This window comes from Pleurodeles waltl, chromosome 1_1, assembly GCF_031143425.1.
Source record: "Pleurodeles waltl isolate 20211129_DDA chromosome 1_1, aPleWal1.hap1.20221129, whole genome shotgun sequence".
In the NCBI taxonomy this organism is placed as follows: Eukaryota; Metazoa; Chordata; class Amphibia; order Caudata; family Salamandridae; genus Pleurodeles; species Pleurodeles waltl.
Window position 1 is genome coordinate 370,513,063 of NC_090436.1, and position 23,816 is coordinate 370,536,878.

Consider the following 23,816-nt stretch of genomic DNA (forward strand, 5'->3'; position numbering starts at 1 on the left):
TTTTATTTTTCTGGCTACTCCCTTGATCGCTTGCCTTCCAAAAACTAAGTAAGGAAGCTCAGCAAAACACACTTTGACATTATGAGTAGTGGGGGGTTTGAAATCATCTCTGGGGCACAGACTTAGAGACCCATGGATCCCATCATGTCAAGCTACAGCATATCACCTGTTAACACATGAGCTTCCTTTCCCCTCTTTAGTCTGTTGTGTTTTGTCTAGCAATAACAAGAGTTGGCCTGGGATATCTGATACTCTCCATTTGAATTCACAAACTCACCAATTGGTACATGGCCTATGGCCTCTTCCCTGAGTTTCAAGTGTCTTAGAAGGAAGCTTGTGTGCCAGGGTTAGAAAATAGTTTAACAATAAAATATTCTAGGACTTCACTCAATAAGTAGAGCAGAAGATGGATGTATCGTAGCAAACGTAATAACTTGTACTGTTCTCTTTTGCAATTGTGCCCCACTGAATTAAATGTGTAAACCTAGTGCATAGTAAGACTTAAGACCCTAGCACTTACAAAAGTTTTGTAGCCTCCAAATTAATTTTGCAAATTATTATTTTTTTACTTAGAATCCCACCACATGTATATTGAAATTTTACTGGTTACTGGCATTATTATGTTATTATCTTGGCTTAGAACTTAAGTCATTCTGTGATTATTGTGTTGTTCTTAACTTTGACTGTCTTACTTTACTATAAGTAAATACATGAATTATTCTTTTTAAAAGCTATTGTTCTGACTAGACATTAAGCTTAGTGTGTGTGAGAAGCAAAATTGGTGAACTCTTCCTGCTGGGTCTGATCCAAACCTTGTCATATTAAACTACGGAGAGTGGAGAGTGGGGGCAGAGTCAAGGTGTGCAGCATTTGGAGCGTCGCTGTTCGGCTCATGTTAGTGTGGCGGACTGTAGCGGGCAGTGGTGAGAAGTAGGGGAGCTACATTTCCCAAGCTGCCAGCCACCCGCCCCCCCATGCCCTAGATTTGATTCCCTGTCTCCTGACTCTTGATCCTGATTTGGCAGTCTGCAGTGTATTTTGGATCCTGGGCCCCTGATATTGCCACAGAGTGCCGCTGGAGCATTGGTTTTGGCGCAGCTGGAGCGCCGGGACACAAGCCCTGACCTACGGGGGGCTTCCTGGTCTGCAGAGCGCATTGGCCAGGTGTTGGGTGAACCGTCCGGACTGGAGCAGCGTAACAAGCCGAAGTTGTTGGAAGCCCCTAAGGCAAGTGGCAAGTGGGGCCAAATGGGGGTGGTGGAGGACGGAAGCTTAGGCTGCCATTTAAAGTCTTCATGTGTTTTAATGCAACGTTTTGACATTACTGCATAAGTGCCGCATAAGAGCTGCTAAATACTACACTGAGGAATCTACTCACGCCGACTTTTATTACTTTCTGCCTAAAATGATCTTAATTTGAAGGAAGGAGTGTTGGAACTGTTTGTGCTATGACATCTGGCAAAGTAAGAAAGGAGCATCCCATTGCTCAAAAACGCAAGAAAGGCCACTGAGATGACGCTGTGTGCAATGTTAGATCTCACCTGTCACTGGCTCCCGATGAGCGGGCCTACCCTTTTTGCCTAATTCCGTTACGGTGGTGCCTCCTTCAATGGTTTCACAAGTTGCTGAATCGTTTAACTCCATAGATTTGAGCTCTCCACAGCCTGCCGTCAATCTGCCTCATTTAAGTTCTTTGAAGCTTCATGAGCCCTCTCTTCTGGCCTATTTTAAAAAGAAACCTACAGTGGAATCTAAGGTAAATGGCGGGGGTACCCAGCCTGCGACGGGTCTGGACAAAACTTTGGTGTCTGCAGTTACGGAGGCTTCACCAACAGCTTTTGGACCCTTGACAACAGCTGCGTTAATCCATCAACCTACTTCGCAAGTTACCTTTATGAATTCCCAGGGGTCATTAATCCCCCTAGAAGCAGGGGACTTCACTTTTACCCACTTAGCCTCAAGAAGAAGTGAGTCCATCAGCATCACAGCAGGGCAATCTGGCTGTGAACCCACCAAAGCATGAGCTCTCCCCAATTGTCACCTCAAGTGGCCACTCCTTTGATGGCAGGGAGTGGGTTGCTCCTCCAGCAGCTTCTTTTCGGCTGAATGGGCAGGCCGCAAGCAGTCAAGACTGCCAGCAGGACTGCAGTATCGCCCCTTTATCTACAGTAGTCTTCCGGCCGCTCAATGGACCTGTAGACCAACTGGCAGCATTCTCCCTATGCTACCCACGAGGTCATCCAGTGGAGTCAGTGACAGTAGCTCTCAAACTGAGTTCAACAAGGGCAAACTCAACGATCAACCACTTCTGGATCTATCTTATCTTCAACCTGAATTTATGGGTGGTGCTGAGGTGGAATCTAATTCTGTGCTCAATTCCAAGATTGCTGTAAGTGGTTCTGTTTGGCTACAGCTTCTTCAGAGCTATCACTCTGATAAGCTGGATGTTCAAGTTGATTTGTTGAATACATTGGCCACCTATGTAGCTGGGATTGGTCATAAAATAGAAAGTCTAGATCAGTTAATAACTAGAGCGCAAACAAGTTCCAACTTAGTTCAAGCAACCTGCTGCTGCTCTCCCATTATTGAAAGTTTATCATCCTTGCGTACCTTTTTAAGTTCTGTTTTAACTGAAATTAAGAGGCTTTCTGCAGAACCTGTGCCTCTGGTGATTTTGCCAAACTCGAGGTCTCATCCAGACCTGGTTCTGAAACCAACTAAATTAAAAACATTGGATGACTTTCTTCTAGCAAAGACTTCAACAATCATCAATTCAACCTGGCCTACTGTTACCGCAGTTCCTGAGCAAGGTACTCTGGCCAGCCGTGTTTAACGGAACCCTCAACACAGAGGTCCGGAGCCGAACCTATGGATTTAGTTCACTCCCTTCATTCCTGCACGGTGCCACAAACTGATTTACTACAACCATTGCTACCGGGAGCTCATTGTGGAGTTCAGCACCCGCTGAGCAAGAGGGGGGAAAAAAAAGGCTCCAGAAACAACGGAACAAAAGGCGGAGCCTTCCTCCTCTAGGGACCCCAAATAATGGCCAACAACTGGTCCAACTTGATGTGCAGCAGTCGCAGGAGGTGTCCAATGTGATCTCACGGACTAATTCTCTGACGGTCAAACAGAGTGGTTTTTCCCATCCAGCAGCCTATTCAGGGCCCTTCAGTTAGTACCATTGTGAAGGAAGATGGATCTCCCCCCAAGGATTTTCTGATCCCTGCTGAGGGAGGCAAAACTGGCAGTCTGGCCACTCCCACTGATACAAGCAGGTGGGGGGGAACGTCAGTATTGCGGCAACCTTGTCAAACCCCAAAGCAGTCCATGAAATTACTGATGGTGAGGCCACGGGCCCAGGACTCTTCATTCCCTCCAAGTTGCCTTTTGAAAGTCATGGGAGCCAGCCACCTGCCCTGCTATCATGTCACCAAGCCTCCTTTATTAACACCCCGGGAATGGGGAGTGAGGTTCTTCTGGAAACGTCCAGTACGGTGGAACAGCCACACCCAAGGCCTTTTTTGTGCCCCCTAAAGGCCTCATTGGAGTGTGCAACTGCCAAACTTGTGTTTACATCAGAATACCGCTCAAGGGGCGCCCACGATATTTTGAATTGAGGGAACATTTTAAGACTCTTTAATGCCAACTCAGAACTGAGTAACATTGGATCCAACGGTATTGCCTTTATTGAATTTCTCGCCCCAAAGGTTTACAATTTGGGGAATCCACTTTGGTCCCATTGATCTCTGCTTCTTTAGCTTGGTCCGTTCTCGCTAAGAAAGATATATTCCATTCCTGGGGTATTACAATTATTCCTCATAAGAATTCAGGCTACCCTGTGCGGTTTTGTGAATCCTAAAGTCCAAAGGTTCCTATAGCATTGAAGCTGTTTTCGATTTTGAAAGGTGCTCAGGGCAGCACCACTACCTTCAACTGCACTACTAGCACAGGAGCCAGCTGCCAGCCGGAGATTAACTGGGATTGCTTGCCCTCCGCTCTTCTACATGGGTGACCTCAATGACCCTCACAGGTGGGGGCCTTTGTCCCAATGTTTGAACGTCTGTCCCTATGCTCGTGGAACATTAATGGGGTTGTGTATAAGGTTGATTTAATATCCTTTCTAAATAGTTATGATGTAACTAACTGCAGGAAACATGGGCCGAGATCAGCTGCCCGCTGTTGGGGTATTTAGAAATATGGAAACCCGCCCATGGAAAGAGCAAGAATAGCTGTGCTAGGAGTGGGCTGGCCATTTATGTTACTGTCAAACTAAAAAGGTGTATTTCGACACTGGATTGGGAAGACACATGGATCCAGGGGATTGTGATTAGGAACTTGAGCTCGCAGCAAACCCTCATTGTAATTAATGTTTATATCGCTCCTGGAACAAAATGAAAAAAGAGGGAGGCTGTCACGACCAATGCAGATTCTGGGTGACCTAGTTGGGGAATATTTGCGTGCTGATTACCCTATAACTTGGGATTTTAATACAAACTTGTTTCATGATACTTCTGAGGCCCTTGAAGAACCTCATCTTTGTAATCATCAGTTAGTTCCTGAACAGCTGAGGCCCCTGGGTTGCCTCTACTGTCCGCTGGGAGAGTACGTAGTAATGCATTTAAATAGTATGGGTTTCAAAGTTCTGAATGGCCGTTAGCACAACGATGCTCCTCCCTGTTGGAAGAGATCAGACGGTCAATCCTATTCTTATTTGGACTATACTATTTGTAAAATGGAACGGTTTCCCTTTATTGAGAAGTTTTTGATTTCGATCCTGTGTGACAGTGATCACCACCCCTAGATTGTAACTATAAAATCTAATTTTCATTTCCATTATGTTGCGTGGGCTGTGGGTTGCGGTGTTTGTTCCGAGTCACTAAAGCGTATAAAATTGAACCCTTCCATTAGTGATACAGTAATGGTTGAATGTGTAAACTTCCTCGATTCTGAAGGATCAGGTTTTGTGTGCCCAATTAAGTTATGGGATAAATGTCCTTCCTTTTTATGGTCAAGGTTTCACCAACCTGCACGTAATTCCACCTCACTTCTGCCTTCGCTATTTCTAGGGAAACTCGGAGTTTAAAGAAAGCGCCAGCAGACTAGCTCGGGCAATTAGCCCCGACTCTGAGGGTCTACTTATCAGATACAATGAACTGCAGAAAGATTATATGATGACTATTGTCTTATGGTCAGGAATTTCTGCTGGGTGAAGGCTCATGTTTGTTAAATAGGCTGGTCAACAAGATTTACAAGAGGGTCTTTCATGTACCGCATCTTGTTTCTCCTGTGCAGGTGCGGTTGGAATTTAGGCTTTTGGATCAGCAGGCAGTAGGTCCTGGTGCCTTCCTGAAGCTTTGTCATAAGTTACACCGGGCCAGGGAAGGTAGTTTGGAGTCAGGGCTGTGGCTGGAAATTAGTGCGTCCAAAGCGAAGGGGTCTCACTTCCACTTTCTGGCTGATTGCAAATGGTGATTAAAAGCTGAGGACCTCTGGGCAAGTAACCTCCCCCATCCTCTTTTTAAACTAAGTGTCAAAAAGATCATACAGCTATGATCGTATCACTTTGATCGATCCCTCCCTGCCAAACGTAAGCATGCCTGGTAGGTAATTAACTCATTTAAGCTAGGTACTCCAGCTGGCTATCTTTCTTGCTCATACGGGTTTCTTCTGAATGAGGCATTTATGGCTTTAAGGATGGGCAATTCGTTTTTTCTAAAACATCTACCCACATGGCAGTCAACTCCGGAGGAGAGTGTGATGGGTAGAGACTATTGCTGTTGGGAAGAAGATATTGAACATGTGGTTTGTTTCTTTCCAGCCCTGCTCAAGGAACTAGATCTCTGCTTCGGAGTAACTGGAATTAGTTGGGGATCTGCTCCTTTCGGCAGGCGATTATTTTGGTCTTTGGATCCTGGGAACTCAGTGTTGAATGTTCTATTAACCAAATTCATTAAAGCTGCTCAGAGCAAATTTAGGGGCACTGCGAGCAGTGGATAATAATGATTGAAATGTACCCCGCCTCTTGCCTCTTTTGGGTTTGAATTAACTTTGTCAATTGCCGAGCTTCAACTTTGCACTATGGGTTTTGATCCCTGTTGGTAGCTAACTTATGATCATTTTATGCAAAGAAGCACTTTTAGGGCCTTGACTACCGTGGGTCCTTTGTTATGCACTATGTGGGGTTCCTGTTTGTGGAGGCCTGGTCATATCTTAATTGCAGGTCATGCAACATTATTGTGGGAATGCTTTTTACTGATGGTACCGTACATAAATTATTATGTATTTTAGTATGTATTTAATATCTGATTTATTAGCTCATATGTGCATCTGGAGCTTTTTTATTCTATGTAAATGTTTCATTGACTGTTTTTTGTTTTAATTGTTTGGGATTGTATTATCTGTACAATAAACTATTTATTCATTCATTATTATGTGTAAGTCCACATGTTATAATGCTCTTAAAATCAAATCTCTTGACCTCCTCCTTGAGTAAGCCACTACTGATTGTCGTTGCTGATTTGTTTATAAAAAGATTTTCCTTGTTGTCCTGTTGGATTGCAAAAAAAAACATATTTGCCTGGAATACCAGTGGCAAACAATAATACCACCTGCAGATGCTTTGCAGTAACCACTGATGGCCCTGGACCAAGTAAATCAATATCTCATCTCTTAAGCAAGATCTTGTAGGTGGGAGTTTTACATACTGAGGTACTAATAAGTTCTTGTTGCAGAATAGTTTTAAAGAGTTTCCAGCCCAAGGCACATTTTCTGAGATTAATAATTGCATTCACTTTGTGCCTTAAACTTTGTCTTGCTTTCAGCGCGTGTTTAGTTGGATTAGAAGTGGGCAGACACTTTGTGGTTTTTCTGTTATTCAAATAGAATTACACAAATTAGGGATATAGCCCCAGCTCCTCAGTGTACTGTTCAGCAATGTGTTGTTTTTCTGATCTGACTATTATCCCTCCAGTGGCCACATACGTGTTAAATAACACTCTCTTATAGAGGCACAGAGAAGAACAGGTAGAATTATAGGGAATGTTCACCAATAAATGTCTTTTTGTCTTATTTCACTTTAAATCTGGTGAGAGAAAAATGTCATGCTCTCATGTCATTCACACATCTACATCAACTTATATGAATTATGCTGCTCTGTGAATTGTTAGGGTTTTAGTCCATTGCATGTTATTCATTGCAAAATGACTTTCCACATTGGTGCAGTATGGTTTTGCAGTGTGTGCACACATGACTCAGTGCAGCATGTTGGCCATAGAATAGAATAGCATATGAGCTGACAGCAGTGCAGGAGGCAGTATAGGGTTTGGTGTGTCAGACTCAAAATGGCATTTTGAACACTTCCTGTGCACCATCGACTCCTCCACCAATACATGTGATGGGAGTCCACTCATGCCCCCAATGGATAGGAATCCTCACACCCTCTTTCTGCATTTGGATGACCAGTTTTATGGTGGTTCTTCCTGCAGTCCCTTTCCAAGACACAGGGGATATTGGCATGCTGAAAGTTAATAAATGGTTCTAGTTGGAATTCATCTATTCACTGGTGCAGCATATCCGGCTGTAAGGAATATGTATCTGCCTGGATGTGTTTGCATGGGTGTATGCATATATATGTATGTGTGTGACTGTTATAATTGTCATGTTTTTCTCTTCCATTGTCAAGTTACATTGGTTAATTGTTTCATATAAAAAATTATAATTTAATGTCACATATATTATTAAAACTCAAGGACCATGATTACTAGAGAGAAAATAAGTGAAGAAGCATCAGGTCACTTTCTGATAATTGCATATAAAAGATTCAACAATAGCTATATCATGTTATGTAAGTTAGGAGTAGAGTGTTAAGAGTTAGAGAGGACCTTCGTGCCAGGGGACTGCGACGAGACAAATGTATGTAGAATCACTGGGTCTACTTTTGCTGAAGGAAGGTGTATTCAGCTTTCCTTTGCTGGAGTCTTATCAGCCATTCTCCCAGCGCGAGATGAGAATAGCTATCCGTAGTATTATATTGAACACTAACTCAGCTGTTCATTTCAAGTATAGGAGTGTGAACCAAGTTTGAAACTTGAATTAGGCTTCCTTTTAGTGGAAAACACTGCTTAATAGGCTAAAGATATAAAGGTGGCACTGAATTAAACTACCAATTTCTTGGAATATGTTTGCTTTTCACATTACTTGTAAACATTGCAGCTGCTATTCTGTTTATCTGTATTACGGTTACAATTCATAGTGTGTGCACTATAATAGGATTTTAATTTTTAAATAAATCTTTAAAATGTATCTATTGTTTTCTGGTGTTCTTGAGTGTACCTTTCTATCATGAAAGAGTATCTGGGCTTCACTAATCATCCCTGTGATATTTAACAAGATTGTTACCAGAACCACATCTCACTGAAGTACTGCTCAGTGGGATGCTGGGTGGCTGTAGTCCCACTGGCTGTCTATCTTAGGTTGGCACATTTGGCAATATAGAAAGCTTATCTCATGGACCGAGTTCTAGATAATTTTGTGTGTGTGTGTAAGAGAGATCATGGGTGTGGTGTTATATGGAGATATGTGAGTTATTGTTTTAGCAAGAATGCATGGTTGTATTGGTTAAGGATCTAGTGTAGATAGATGTAGTGTGTGTGTGTGTTGCAGCACTTCATTGCATCTGCCCATGAACAGGAGGAGAGTGCCGGATTAATTGTAATCCTCACATAGTGGGGTAAACTACTGGACAATGTAGTGGTTCTCTCACTTTTAATTGTTGTGTTGATGGCAGTGGAAAGTTTAGTCTCATCTCATCACAAGTGTCATGAGCAGCACCGGTTGGCAGTGTACTGCTGCTCCTGATCCAGGGTAGTGTGGTGCAGTAGTGGGCCATATAGTAGTACTCTCTCATTGCAGAGCTATTACATAATTCCCAACATTTAACATTTTGAAAAGCATGCACTGACATTAAAATGATCGAACCCAGTGGTTTCTCATTGAAATGAATGAATTATTTTGCCAATCTCAGAAGGGAAATGATACATGTACTACAGAGGAGTGTAAATTGTGTGTTTTAATAACTGTGTAAGAAATGTGTATGCTCGACTGTGTGTTTATACATGCATATATTTATGCGATTGTGTTTCATGTGGTGAAAGCACTTGGACATATGTTGCCAATGTCTGGCAATTATGTGTCCACTAAGGTATGTGATGGACCACAGGAGTCACTGAACATTTGACCACAGTACTTTACATTAATGCAGAAGTGTCTAAGCCTGTGAAGGAACTACCAAGGTGCATGGTCCCCTTCCCACACTGTAAGACTGATGCGCTTTCTATGCAATGCTCTAGCAATACATACATCCACACATATAGAAACCATGCATTTTTTAAGCAGACAAGAAAAAACGTAACAAACCACTCATGTAGCTTCCCCACCTATATTTCAATATATGGCTTTAACCAACACTTGCACTTTAAAATACCATTCCTATTGGCTTTGTCAGTGCTTGTTACTTTGCTGTCTGTACAAGCGCAATCAAAGTTTGCTTAGACTTCACTGAGAAATTAGTAGCAAAACACTGCAGTTTTGTGAAAATGATCACGTGATCCTTCCATACTTGTGATGCTTAGGTTATATAATTTTGGCGTGGTACATGTTTATGCTTCCTCAAGAGGCATGAACCTTTCTACTCCGATGATTTGTATGAATATTGGACCCATGTCATGTTAAGTGGCTTGTAGACTTTAGGGAAACTGAATACCCAATACGAATTTAATATATTTGTGTCTGGTGTAATAGCCAAATCATTCCCTGGGGTCCGAAAATATAACGAAATCTATTTCTTAGGCTGAAAATTGACACCAGAGTTCGAAATAGGTAAACGGGTGGCATGTGTGGTGATGAACTGCTCTTGGCGTATATTGGCTGTTGCATCCTAGGATCTGTCATTCTGCGTAGAAAGGGCGACTTCTCATGTTTTTTCCGAGGTGCAGAACGTTCGTGTCACTGATACGACCACGAAAAGGGGACCTCCTTTCTCAGTTACATAGGGCAGGTTTCTTTTTTACTTACCAATCGGTGGCACGCCGGTTGTTAGACTAACCGCAGCCTCTGACATTTCTTCATTACGGCTGGAGGTGGAAGGACCCGATCGTGCCGTCTCCCCCCTCCCCCAGAGAGCGTTAGTCCATTCCTCTGTAGTGGTTCATTTTGGCTTTCTTGTCAGCATCCAGGATGCTGACAGCCAGTGTGTGTCATGGTTACAATAGACCCGGGTAAAACCCACCATGAAAGCCCAGCGGGAGCGGCTGCGGATTCCAGGGCTGACCTTGGAGTAAGTATTTTCTGTCTTTAATATTTTAATGGCTTCTGCACGGCAGCCGTTGCTGCTGTGCGTCCGCTGGCAGCTCGGCATGTGTGAGCGCTGACGGGCGCGCACACTGCAGCTCCGGCTCCCGGCGCACGCCAGGATGGAGGACGGGCTGCAGGTGCCTGCGAGCCCCGGAACCCGCAGATTCGGCCTCGCCGGACTGTAATAAGGGTTCGCTCCATAGATCTGTTAATCGCAGGATGCCGGCGCGTGCAGAAGGGTCTCGCCAGACCCCGCGAACGCTCCTGTAGGCCATGCTTGTGTTTATATACCTTTATCCCTCCTTCCTCTCCCCCTTCACTGGTGCTCCTCCGGATACCTTCGGATGGCCTCTTTATTTTAAAAATAAATAATGCACCTCTTCATACTGTGAATCTGAACACAAGGTGTTCCCCCGGTCTCATATGGTAGACACCTCCTGCTCCCACTGTGTGTTTACAACTAGAATGCTGATGAGCTGGTTGGATTTGTGTCAATGTTATGCTGCTGTCTCAACTGATGAGGTGCCGTCTAGCGAAATGTCCTCTATTTTATCAAAATGGACTATATTTGAGCAGCGGGTTTGCCAAATCCATAGAAAAACAAAAGGATTTTGAAAGTCATTTCAATATTTGTGTATTGTACAATGCAATACAATTATTTGTGAACCCTGCATGCAGGCTACTGAAATATCAATTTCTTGTATTGACCGAACAGGTAAACATGTAATTTACAAATATTCTCTAAGAAATTCTAAACAAATGAGCAATCTTTTATCCATACGGCTCCCCGGACATTCCGAGCTATTCCATTGACTTGCTCTCTTCTTAACCTTCAGACAATGGTGCAGTATTTTGCAGCAAGTAATGCTAAATCTCGATTCTGCTCTTTCGGGTCACCGTGAGGTTCGGTGAATCACAGAGTAGCAGTCTCAACAAATGCTCAGTGATATTTGTTGAAATGACTACAATTGGAACTGAATCAAATGAAGCTTGCTTCATGTCTCAAGGACACTACGGAGCGCCATCGTGGACACTATTCGGGTGAACATTTGCAGCTGCTGCTCTTCGCAGACTTGCATTTTGGGACTAAAGCATGCAATTAGATCATTTGCTATGCTGTGTCACAGCCGAGGCGTTCCTGCGACCCTTTAATTTGCACATGAATAAAACATCAATGTGCGTTTGTGAGGCAACATTGCATCAGTGCTGAGGTACTAAGGCGTTCTGTGGCTGTCCACACTGTAAATAAAACTCCTGAATACAAGCAGGCACCCCATCATTACACACACTGATTATTATTAAATTACATCGATTCTTTCCTGAGTTAAAAGCCATTTTCAAGTTGATGGTAATAAAACACAGGGAGAAAAACGAGAACACCACACGTGTAATGTCAGTATTTCCATCTCAAAATGTTCAATAAAATCGAAGGGTGAATGGCCTTATGGATGCTTGATAATCAGTTATCAGTTTATGCTGACGTTATTACCATGTTACGCCCTTCTGTTTACTTAACAATAATGTCTGAATACCCAAGAAATAGGCACTTTGTAGACCAAAGCGATTACACGTTGAGATGCCTGTTAGGATGTCTAATGCAACATTAGAGTGTCCCACAAGCAAGGAACCGTGTGCCAAGTTAAACATGTAAGATCACGTGTTTACCAGACACCGCACATGACGCCGAGCATGTTGCATCAGTAGAGAACATCCCACCTTGGCCAGATTTGTTGTCAGTGTAGGACTTATAAAGAAATACTGAAGAAAAATATTACAGCACGATCCTTCCATTTCAATGAACGTAGACTAAAAGCCCATTCATTACGAATCCGGGTATCAACATAAATACAAAACGATTTGAATCACGTCTTTTACAAGGGACCATGGATGTATAATTCTTTTTTGTCTTTATGCTAACTGCATTTCAACAACTCCCTTCATACCTTCCTTGGATTTTGTTGTCACCCAGACCCAGGGCTCCTTGGTTCTGAAGGCAAATGTAGCTTACCTACCAAATTACTTTTAATTCTAACTCCAGACCCCGGTGCCTGTTAGTTGTATTCTAGGCTTTCCATAAATCTTTTTGTTCTTTTCCGTTAGCTCTTATATTCCCTGCATTTCTTATTTTCCCTCTCTGTCTTCTTTCTCACCAACGCCCCCTCACCTCTAACTTGGCACAGATGGCCAGGAAATGCGCAAATATACGTTTGAACATTGTGCTACATGAGCAAAGGCCAGCCCTGGCTGTCGCGGCCGTAGCAGTGATTTATTGGACCCTATCCCTAGTCCTTCTTTGATGCCCCTCTCAGTCAACCAGTCATGATTTGCAGAGCGCGGATTATCGCCCAGGAGGGTATCCAGGTGCCGAGGATCCAGTTGCGGAGGCGGAGCCAGGCCTTGAGTGGTTTTGCACAGCAGTGTGGCTTTAATTGATGCGTCTAGGGAAGCCTGCTTCTGGTAATGACGTAGGAAGCTTCCTTGGGCTTGGTAATGTAGTACCTGCACTGCTGATAGAATTTTTGCAAGGTAGCTGTAGACCCCCCTCACTCATATTTTCAGGTAGCCCATCTGTTGCAAACACATTCCTATAGGATCTCTCCTGAACATGGACACATGCTGTGCATGTAGAGTTGGTGGGAATAGTTGTTCTAACTTCATCACAGTTTACACACAAGTCAGGCCTGCTGCTCCGTGCTGTTATTACACTTTCATTTCTTGAAGTCATGTGACATTTGGCTTCTTTCTACAAGGAGTTTTAGCTGCTGGCAGATCCTTGTGATAACATAATGTTACTAAATGTCTTTAAGGCACAACAAAGCATGCATATTACCAAGAGAAAAAAATCTGCTAAAGCAAACCTGCTACATGTCTAAAACACCCTTAAGAAAACAAGGAACGCACTGAGTGTTCCTAACCTTTTTAATGCCCTGGCATGCCTTATGACAGAACATGCCCTCAGCCACTAAATCCATGGAAACCATTGTTATTTGAATGGCAGGAAAGACCTTTGGAGCAGAATGGCGCAACTAAGGGTTTTTAGAGTTGAACACTTTGGGAAAGACACTGGCAACAGACCATTTAAAACACACACTGTAATCAGGTGGGAAATATTTCAATCCAATTTGGCCTCCAACATCAAGGAGGTGCTAACATAGTCCTTTTTCTGTGCCTTGTTAGACTCAAAATGTAGGGCGCTCAAAACTAGTACAGGTGTCCTGCACTATAAAATACGAATACCACAAAAACTCCTCAGACATCAAAACATGTTGCTAATGGACATTCAGCAGAGATATAGTGGATGTACTTCTACAACGGCTTTAGAATGTATTCAGAATTGGTGTTACTGAATTCCTGTGAATGCAGTGAGTGGGGGTGATGTAATTTATGAGGCTTCACACAAGTGTGGAGGTTGAGCTGAGGGTGCGGGTGTTTAGGAACATAAGTTTGACATAGTAATATTCAGGGAGGATACTTATATCCTGAAGGGGTGTGATATGGTTTGGAAGACAGAGTAGTGTGAGACTATCTGAAGAAATCCTCTCTCCTTGCTTCACTTCTCTTTTTTCCTTACCCAAGGATGTAGTCTTTAATAAGGCCACTGTCACTGCCATTATAAGCTGCATAAAATCTAGTCTAAATTTCGGATTTTCAACTATTGGCCCATGACTGCTTTGTTTATTGTCTGCACTTAGATATTCATGATCAACCAGTTTCCGCCACAACCATGCTTTATCAAATATTCCAGCCCAGTGTCTGAGACTGCTTTGAATGCAGTGTACATTTACACACATCATGGAGGATGGATGTTCAATATATCCTGATGTTATTGGATCTTACTACAGCCTTACACCCTTCTCCTGAAGATGTTTTGCCTTAGCTCTTAAACTGCATTATTTATATTGAATAGGAACCTGGCATTCAAAATAGCCTCTCATTACCTTTAGTCTGTTCCACGACTTGCTGGAGTCACCCAGGCTACTCTGTTATCGCTTTCTACATTTTTACACTTTTCAGTATTGCACCATAGTCTACCCAAGGATACCTTCCTATTCTGACACCACCCAAATGTTCTTGTGTGGTTGGACATCGACTCTTGCTCAGATTTAAATCTATATTTCCATGTGAATAAATTGGGATTCCTGACTACTTGTTGCAGCTGATTGCTTCCAATATCTTAACAATACATCTCAGGAAACTCTCTACAGTATATCGGACCACCTCCCACAGGTTGTTGGGCAAACGGAGTTTCTGAAGCACCAAGTGAAGAATCTCCTTGTGCCGTTGTCTTTATGTCTGATACACTATCAGAGATTGTTGACTTTTTATCCAAATGCAAATGCCCCCTTCAATAGAGCCACTGTGGTACTGGTGCAGTGAGCGCCAGAAATGATTGATGCTATACCACTGATCCCAATCGTTTTCTCCAGCAACCCAGCATGCTTCCGTTTACATAGTTACATTTCTTCATTGAGCTGTAATATTAGGTGGTTGGCTAAATGTTTCCACTGGGACACAGATCTCCAAGCCTCATCAGGGTTTCAGCTGAGCACCTCTGGAATTTGGAAAAAATTCACTCTTTACAGATCGACGACCTTGGTCTTGTTTAAGAACTCATTAAAAGCCTTTGTCTTCCAGAGCCTCCATTCCTCTTAAGGGTGGTTTAATCCTGTAAACTATCCATCCAATTTGTCTTTAAATAGTTTTCGTTTGCACACTTTCACTGCCCTGGGCGTAATGTGTATGGGATAGGTCTGTTAAATGTATGGATAGCCTATGCAAATTACAGGTTCCTTTGTAGTATAGCTGAGTGCAACCTGGTGTCAAACTGCAGTATCTGTGAGTGTTTGCTTACTATGACTTTCCATACCAATCAAGGACTATAGTTGCTTCATGAAAGGAATGCTGCTAAGCATGTCCTCGTAGTCACTCTGGATTGTACAGATGCTTAAAATATAAGAATCTGTCCAAGATGATGGTATTTAGACCTAAGCCTCCTCCCAAACTATGGATAATTTATGGTGCCTCGAACACCTCGATATGTCCACCACCTCATTTTGAGCCTAATCATACCACAACCTGGTAGGAAACCCAGTTGACAATTACCTAACAGGTATGGTTGGATAAACACTTTAACACATTATGCTAATTCCTCATTGACAAGATTACAGGAGCCATTTAGGTTCTGTATGTATATTTCAACCACCTTCTTGACAAATCTGTAAAGCTTTTACAAAGTAGAGGTTTGACTGTAAGAAAGTAGTACTATATTTCCCCAGTTTCTGTCACAAGGATAACTGCAGGTAATAGACCTGGTCAGGAGCACTGGAAGTTCCAGAGGGCAGGATTAGTCTAGAAGGGAAGATGTCCCACTGCCTTCTCCTCAGGCATTAGAAAGGAATAAGTACAGGTGCTGGTCAGTTGGTAACATGAAGGACTGAAGAAAATCTGACAGCACTTTGAGGTCATCAGTGTACATCTGCGACCACGTGTATGATGACCAAAGTAATACAATCATTATATGCGGTCCTTTAGGAACAGCATGTGGCAGTCCTCCTCGCTCATCACTGAGTTAGTAAGTGCACTTGCTGTGATAAGTGCCCTGTCACAGAAAGATAGCAGATTCTATACATCATCCAACATTCTGTGTGTGCCACATCTAAGTGTCCACCTTTCATTTAGCACATATTTGTTGAAGCTTGAAGAAGAACTATAGTAAATAAACGCAATTCCCCTTGAAATTTAGAGAATAACAGAATAATCTTAGTTGAAGAAGAGCCTCGAATCAGTTAATTTACCTTCATTTGCAGCAGTATCATCGCTCATTAGTTGACAACATGGCATACATTTTATTTATTATTCATTTAAATGCTTCCTTTGTGTAGCATATTACAAATATTTGGAAGGCTTTTGCCTAGATTACGTTAATCAACTACTAGAGAATAGTTGTCTGCTCCTTGCCTTCTCATCCAATCTGTATTTCATTTCCTGTATGCTTTGAGTAGCTTGCCCACATTCACCTGCACAAGATAGTAAAGCTTTCCTTGCTTTGCAAAGTTGCATTTTATATTTAAATGTGACCGTGGAATGGACAACACTTCTAATGGTAGCTAACTTGTCACCATAACCAACATAGCAGTGCACAGGATGTGCCCCCAAAAGTATTTGAAATGGATAATTCTTCCAGGATAGCAGTAAAACCTCCTTAAACTCATCATAGGGAAATAAGGCCAGAAAGAACTCAGTCACGGCTCTAAATCCTTGCAAGCAGATTCAGACTTAAATCCTTCAGCAAAGAACAAATTGAATTGTGTAATAATATATATGATTCCATCTCTGTTGAAATCATTTGTTGTGTTGTATGTTTAAGAGTCTATAGTTTATATCATTCTAGGGATGCCACCTCTGAAAGTGAATGCATAACCTTTTACTGTCAGACACTTCTGTGCCGGCCATTCCAAATGCCAAGGAGAGGTTGCATCTTGTCTGGTGTCAGAGGAGGAAGGAAATAACTTTGAGGCAGTGGGAAAGAAAATTTACAGAACTGCTTGTAATTGGAGCAGAACAGTGCATTTTCTATCATTGTTGCATATACTTTGCAGCTGTGAGAGAAACGCAATAGGTCCTCTAATTTCTTTATGCATAAGGCTTCTCAAGAATTCATTTTCCAGCTAAGTGAGCAGCCATATTCTACAGGTGCTCCTGGAAAGATAATTGACCTTCGATTTGCTGGGGTCATTTGACTTCATGACTTAAGGGATCATTTCCAAACAGTGCAAGATGGGGGAGGTCTCAACATAGCTACCTACTTTTCCATTATTATTGTGACACTAGATAACTCTGTTTTTAGCTCCATGAGCAAACCAGATGCCAGCCAATCAAAAACACCCAAGAAGGCACAGTGTTCAAAATTGTTGCCATTACCAAGGTTTTAAGGTACACTGACAACAGAGAATGCCTGCAGTCTTTGGGCCTCCTGAATTCCTACATGGTAATCCCAGCTAGGGATCATTGGAGAGTTTCTCTTTAGTGGCTCCACAAAACTATTTGAGGTAATACTTTTCTTTGATTTGAATCCTGCTTCTCAGGTATTCTCCAAGGCCGTTGCCCAAACTGCAGCACACCTACTCTGCCAGAAGATTCGTGTGGTGCTGTACATGGATATTTCCATTAACATGACTTCGCTTTCTTCTCAGGTGAAGGAAACTTTCCATCTGTCGCTAGACAATCACTGTTTACTGATGTTTCAGGTGAAGTAAGCAAAGCCAAGCTGGCACAGAAATGCCTGAAAAATTATAGTGACATGGCATTTCTCCTTAACTGTCCTGATTAGACTTGAGGTCTTTGGGAAATCATAGCTGGTGTTGGTCACAATGGCTTAATGGATTTAACAGGCACCTGAATTTAATTACCTGGTGTTTTCCTGTTTATCTGGTAGCTGGATCTGAGATGGACTGGTTGCAGCACCCACAGACCCCCAGTAGCATTCTGATCATGCTAAGAGGGACAGCTAACAAACCAAGTCTATAGCAAAGTAAAATATGTTACACAGAAAACAACTGTGCTCTTCAAGTTTGATAGATGCACTCCGTATTATTGTCCACACCGGTGATGTTGTACTCAGCATACATTGTTCCTTTATCCCAAAAGTGCTTTATAATTTTGTCTTCAATCAGGCCCTGTATTTGAATTGTTCCAACCTTTTCCCCTACTGTTCATGAGTCCAGGGCATTTCAACTATGGTTATCATCTCTCATTATATCTAACATCTAAGATTTCCAACTAGTGCTAATCAAAGTGTGTCATCTACTTTGGAGACAACTGAACACCTGGCCCTTGCACACTCAACAGACTAAGCCAGTTTCCCCTCTGGCTTAAAATATTAATGACAAAAGATACAAAAATGTGGACAGTCATCTTATATGAAACACAGTCACCAATTCAATCCTCATGACATGAGATAACATTTGTTAATCAGTTTTTAAGAGATTGAGGGCTTCTTTACACAAAATACATTAAATCACTATACAACAAAAACCATAAAGACCGATTGATGTCTTTTGACAATGTTTCATGGTAAGAACACTGCATTTTTTCAGGGCTGTAAAATAACAAATTAACAACTTAACATGCACTACACAATTTATCAGAATTATACGATTCATTAAATCAGCATGGGTCATCATGATATATTTAAAAAGCCACTGGTTATCAAAAATATCTATAAAGATCAATATTTTGTAGCATTGTATAGCCTAACAACGCCATTTTTAATACACGCAATAAGCCTGAGGCTCAAGCAATCATTTCTTATCAAAGAATTAGGTAACAAAGAAAAGAGAGGTATAAAGAAATATTTAGAGTTAAGTCAATTACCTCAATAGCTTACCTCTAGTAACATCTTTAGTGTAGAAAATTGTAAGCACTTATAAGAAATAATTTGATAATTATCTCTACTTAACTACATAAGCTTATTGATGATGTATGCAAAATCATCAGCTACAGGTGACTATAAGTAAACAGTCTAGAAACTAAAAACAGAATAATATAAGAAATCAGTAGTCTTCATGCTCCAAATCGATTCAAGATCATGAATACCCAGATTCCAACCTCCTAAGTTCCTTCTTAACTAAACATTTTAACTCCTCACCAATCCTAAAAAGCAGCCCAGCATAGGTAGCAAAAAGGAGTATTCCCTTTGACGAATGTGTAACAATAAGGGAAACCCCCGCCTAGAGACTGATGAGGCCCTTCCCTAACAGTTGCAGGGAGACGGTTAGAGGACACAGGAAAGAATTAGTTTTACCTTTTGCATGCTGGTTATAATAGGCACGCAATTGACAGTAGGGAATAAAAGAAAATACGTTTTGCCCTGAAGAAGGTCGGAGGACTTATGCTTTGAGAACTAAGTTTCCTAGCAAGTACCTCTATGACGTCCGAAACATGTTGGCATTTTTAAGAAGGTGTAGGGATCTATCATAGATCCAGTAGACACCCGGACACCCAATAGACACCTGGACGCGTGGAAGGGAGCTAACTGGTGTTAATCCTACCCAATATCATCCTGAATAAAAATAATCTTTGGATAGATATTGAGATAGGTTTAACTTTAATCTCTTTTACTATACTGGTGACCTATTGACTAGGAGACAATTTATCTAGATCTCCCTACCCTTGGAGGAGCTAGTTCTCCCCTGGAGTTACAGTTGAGACTACCAGGTCAGTATCATCTGCTCCCAGTGGGTTGGACTAGCCAATGATGAAGCATACCAGGATTAAATGGGTGAGGCTTCTCCATCCATAAAGGAAACACCCCTTAAAGAAGGTGGATAATCATGGTAGCACAGTAGGCATCAAATACATGCATGACAGTGAACAAAACTCTGGCCCCATTTTTTGTGAGTATATCTTATACATTAGGAGTGAGTGGGGCAAATGGATTCTCCTACCTCTCGAGTGCAAGGTTGTGTTTAATATAACACTACTTCCCATACTTTTGTATCTTTTATCAAAGTGTGCATGTGATCACAAGTCTTCATACTAGGTGTTTTATCCATATCTCTTTTTTGAGGTTTACATTTTATTGAATGTATACAAAAAAGTCCTATGCCCTGGGTGAATTGAAATGAAATTTAGTTGATTGGTGTCTGCCAGTCTGTCACAGCATCAATTAGAACACCCTTAACATTGCCAAATATACAAAAAAGGATCATATGACATTATTCATATTGGTTTCTAGTAATTTCTTTTGTCACTGGAGAAATTATCATTTTAACTTTCAGTCTCACACCAAGGAGCCTGAGTCCTACCCCAACCAGTCCATGCAGCCCGTGCAGCCCCCTCTACGCATTTCATTTTTGGAGGTAAGAGATGTTCGTGGTTGCATCTACCTTAAAATATAATGTTTGTTTCAGCATGTTGATTCACTTCTATTATCAAATTGATCTAATTGATATGTAAATATGTTCAAATAATTTGGATTTCTAAAGCATGTTGTTTATTTGGATCAACAGCCTCCCTCAACAGCTGACTCACAATGTGAGCTGTGAATCATAATGTGGTAACCTTTGAGCAATGAGGTGCGGTAGTGAGCATTGTAATGCACATCCCATCTCCTCACTTTAGCTCTTCAAATGGTTATCATCAAAGCACGCTTCCAGGAGCTATTTTAAGCACCGAGCTGCAAATGATAACAATGGCAGTAGACGAACAAAGCTAAGTGAACAGTTGAGAGGTGTGTGGGTTCATAAGAAAAATATGATATGTGCTTGAGTAGAGTTACTCCATCTAGAGTAATTTCCTCACTTTATCACAGATCCAGGAGTAATCCTAAACTGCAAATGTTACATCTTCCTATTAGTAATCATTTGTGTGAACCTTTATGCTTCCAGAAATATAGAAAGTTTTATGTTTGCGAATGGCTTAATGTTGTGCATTGGTTAATAGGTTGTGGCTTTCCATGGAGAAACAAACCTCTTTTCCACAACTCCACCAGTTTTGGAGGTATTCTTTCCTATTCCCCACTATCAAAGAGATATACTCCTCACTTTAACAGGAGTTAAAAATGTTTTGATGTAAGTGTTTTGTGAACACTAACATATATCATGCAGAGTTGTGTTTGTTACAAACTTTTGCAGATGTCCTCACTCTGGAATGGAGACCATCCGCCCATTAGATTTACCCTCATGTATGATTTCATTGTATTTTGGTACTTTAAAGTGTGATACCAGTTCACAGTTGTAATTTGAAGTTTCTGGTGTAAATGGTATTTGCTCACTTAAGCAGATGAATATGTTAGTATATAGTATTTCAACAGCACAACCCTAGACAAAAGGTAGTGAAGCACTGTACAGGGTCAAAGACGTGCATAAAGTCAATGAGTGATAGAAGAAGTAGCTGGTTTGTTGGCTGTTAATGCATTGAGATGTAGTATTCTTTAAAGAGGCATGTCTTCAACTCTTTTCTCAATTGAAACAGTACTGGGACATTCCTGATGGACATGGGGATATTGTTCCAGATCCTGGGTGCATAGGTGGGAAACGTCTGTTGCTTTTTTTTTTGCTTTTCTACATTTCTTTCTGAGAACAACCAGGTATAGTAAGCTTCTCTGCAAGACGAACAATGGTGCTGTTTGTGATGCTTTGCCAATGATCCAACTGGTTTTAAAGTTGGTGTCGGTTGGCAGAGGGAGCCAACAGATTCCCATCAAGAAGGTGGGGGCAGGTGATGTGTTTATATTCCTTCTGGCCATTGATGTACTTCAGGTGAAAAGTGAAGGAGAAGAGGGCGCACAATGGAGGAATGCACCTTTGTACAAAGCATAGAGATGAAGGGCCTTAGAAACAAATGGCAACACTCCAAGACCGATAGGGAGCCTACTTTGTACACACAATTATGAACTCTTGTCCCAAACTTTCAACCCACACTTGGTACAAGTGAAAATGTCAATAGAGATTACCAAGAGTAGAGTTTGATGTTGCACGTGTATTTATGTCAGTTGGCAGGTAAAGAATGGGTTTAATGTTGGAAAATAAAGTATTTACTTTCCCTCACCTACTGCAGCTATACCCATTACTCTCTACAAAATGTTAACATTCCAGTTGCTTAATTCATTTTCCCTCTCCAATTAACCATGTAGTGCATGTCATATGCGTGTTCTACCTTGATAATTTTAGCAACCATCTTCCCCTATTCAACATCTACATTATTTTCTGCTCCACTTAAGCCCTGAACAGTAGCACAATTCTCTGAAAACGAGACCTGCTTTCTCAATGCTCTAATTGGTCTTCCATGCTTCCCCCTTACTCCTGAACTAAGAATGCAACTTTGATGTTCATCATACCTAGATCCATAATACCTCCACCTTCGGCACCAGGCCAGCTAGTTTTGCAATTTACAGAACCATGTCATCACATTAGGTTACTCTTGCACTGACATACCTTGATTATACCATCTTTGCATACAAATCCTTCACTCAATTTTCCACCAAACCAACCATAGAATGACGCCACTGAAAGGCTTACTTTATAGACATAAAATCCGTGGCTTGCCTTTGCCTGCCATCAAAAGAGACATCTAGAGGCAACTCCTTTCACTGAAAGATTATCAACTATGTCTCATCTTATCCACGCAGGAAAGCAGTGGCTGACACTTTCATGACCTAACCATTGACAACTGTCTAATAAATTATGCTATGTAATGCTTCATTAAGCCACTGTTGCAATAAGGGACAGAACCAATCAAAAGTACAAAAGTTGAATCCCATAGACTACATTCCAAGTATTGAAACCCGGCCTGTGTCAGAAGGGATGGTAACCATACAACAAGATAATAAGATCAAGAGTATCAGCAAACATTTGGTAAAACAATCATGACGTTCACCTTATGTGTAATGTTTCCTTTTGGTTGCAAGATGCACAGAGAAGATGCAACATGAGAAAGTCAGTGTTAAGTTAATGTGGTTTTCATATGGCAACACAGTAGGAACACGTCTTCTGGATCTCTCTACTGCCTTGAATACTGTGGCCCATAATATAAAGAATGTAAAAAACAGCAGGGACTGTCCTCAAGCGGTTATGCTACTTTTTCAGTAGTGGGGCCAATCTGTGAGGCTGGCTAATTGCATGTCTGCTAATGTGGTGTGTTACCTGGGGGTTGCACAGATTTTATCATTGAGTCCTATACATTTCAAGCTACATGTGTTCCTCCTATACAAACTTATTCCATTTTTTGTTTGCACTGTACTTTCATATATAGATAAAATGCCGTTTGTTAGACGTCTACGCCATTTGTCACATTTCCCTGACTGCCTGCTGGCAGTCTTTAATTTTCTCAAATTTTCTCAAATTAAGTGCCAATAAAACAGAAATCTTAATTACTGGCAGAAATAAAGAACACTGGGAAGGGTGGCCCTGTAGTCTTGGAAGTGCACCTCACAAAGTCACTCATGCAAATTTATTGGGTACCTCTTTGGACCAAGTGTTTTCTCTGCATTCCAAAATAAATGCAGATTTCAATGCAAGCTTCTATATACTATAGTTGATGACTCAGCTTCTTCTTACGCACCATACCTTATGTGTGATCTCCAAATTTGTACAGCAAAATCTTTAAGCATAGGATTGACACAGTGTCATCCTCGCCGAGCTGTAAAATGACAAAAGCCATTTACCACTCCAGGCACAGTATTACAGCTTTGGACTGGTCAAATACCATCCAAGCCAACCTGGAATGAGTAAAGCCCAAAGATTTTGCTGTACAAATGGCAAAAGACTTTGTCACTATCTAGCTCGGCGAGGATAGCACTGTGCTGATCCTATGCTTAAAAACTTTGCTAGATAAGCAGACATTTGAGGTGAGCAAATCTAGAGTGTCGCTGGTGTTGCAGGGTGCTCCTTACTAGAGCGTCTCTCCACCTAAAATTGGGAACTTCCCAGAGTTTTCCTTTGTTCTTTGCATAATTTATGTGT

At 41.6% G+C, this 23,816-nt stretch overlaps 1 protein-coding gene across 4 annotated transcripts in view; it reads left to right on the forward strand.

Moving 5' to 3' along the window:
* Nucleotides 1–23,816, forward strand: part of MAST4 (microtubule associated serine/threonine kinase family member 4) — a 1,720,607-nt gene that overhangs the window by 1,123,188 nt on the left and 573,603 nt on the right. The window contains exons 1-2 of one of the 4 annotated variants that reach the window (XM_069222988.1): nt 10,200–10,336; nt 20,133–20,213. The exons of the other annotated variants lie outside the window; for them this stretch is intronic. Of the exons in view, the coding sequence (XP_069079089.1) occupies nt 10,290–10,336; nt 20,133–20,213 (128 nt within the window). The 5' untranslated portion in view covers nt 10,200–10,289. Of the gene's footprint in view, nt 1–10,199; nt 10,337–20,132; nt 20,214–23,816 lie in introns of those variants that run through there. 4 annotated transcript variants of the gene reach the window in all.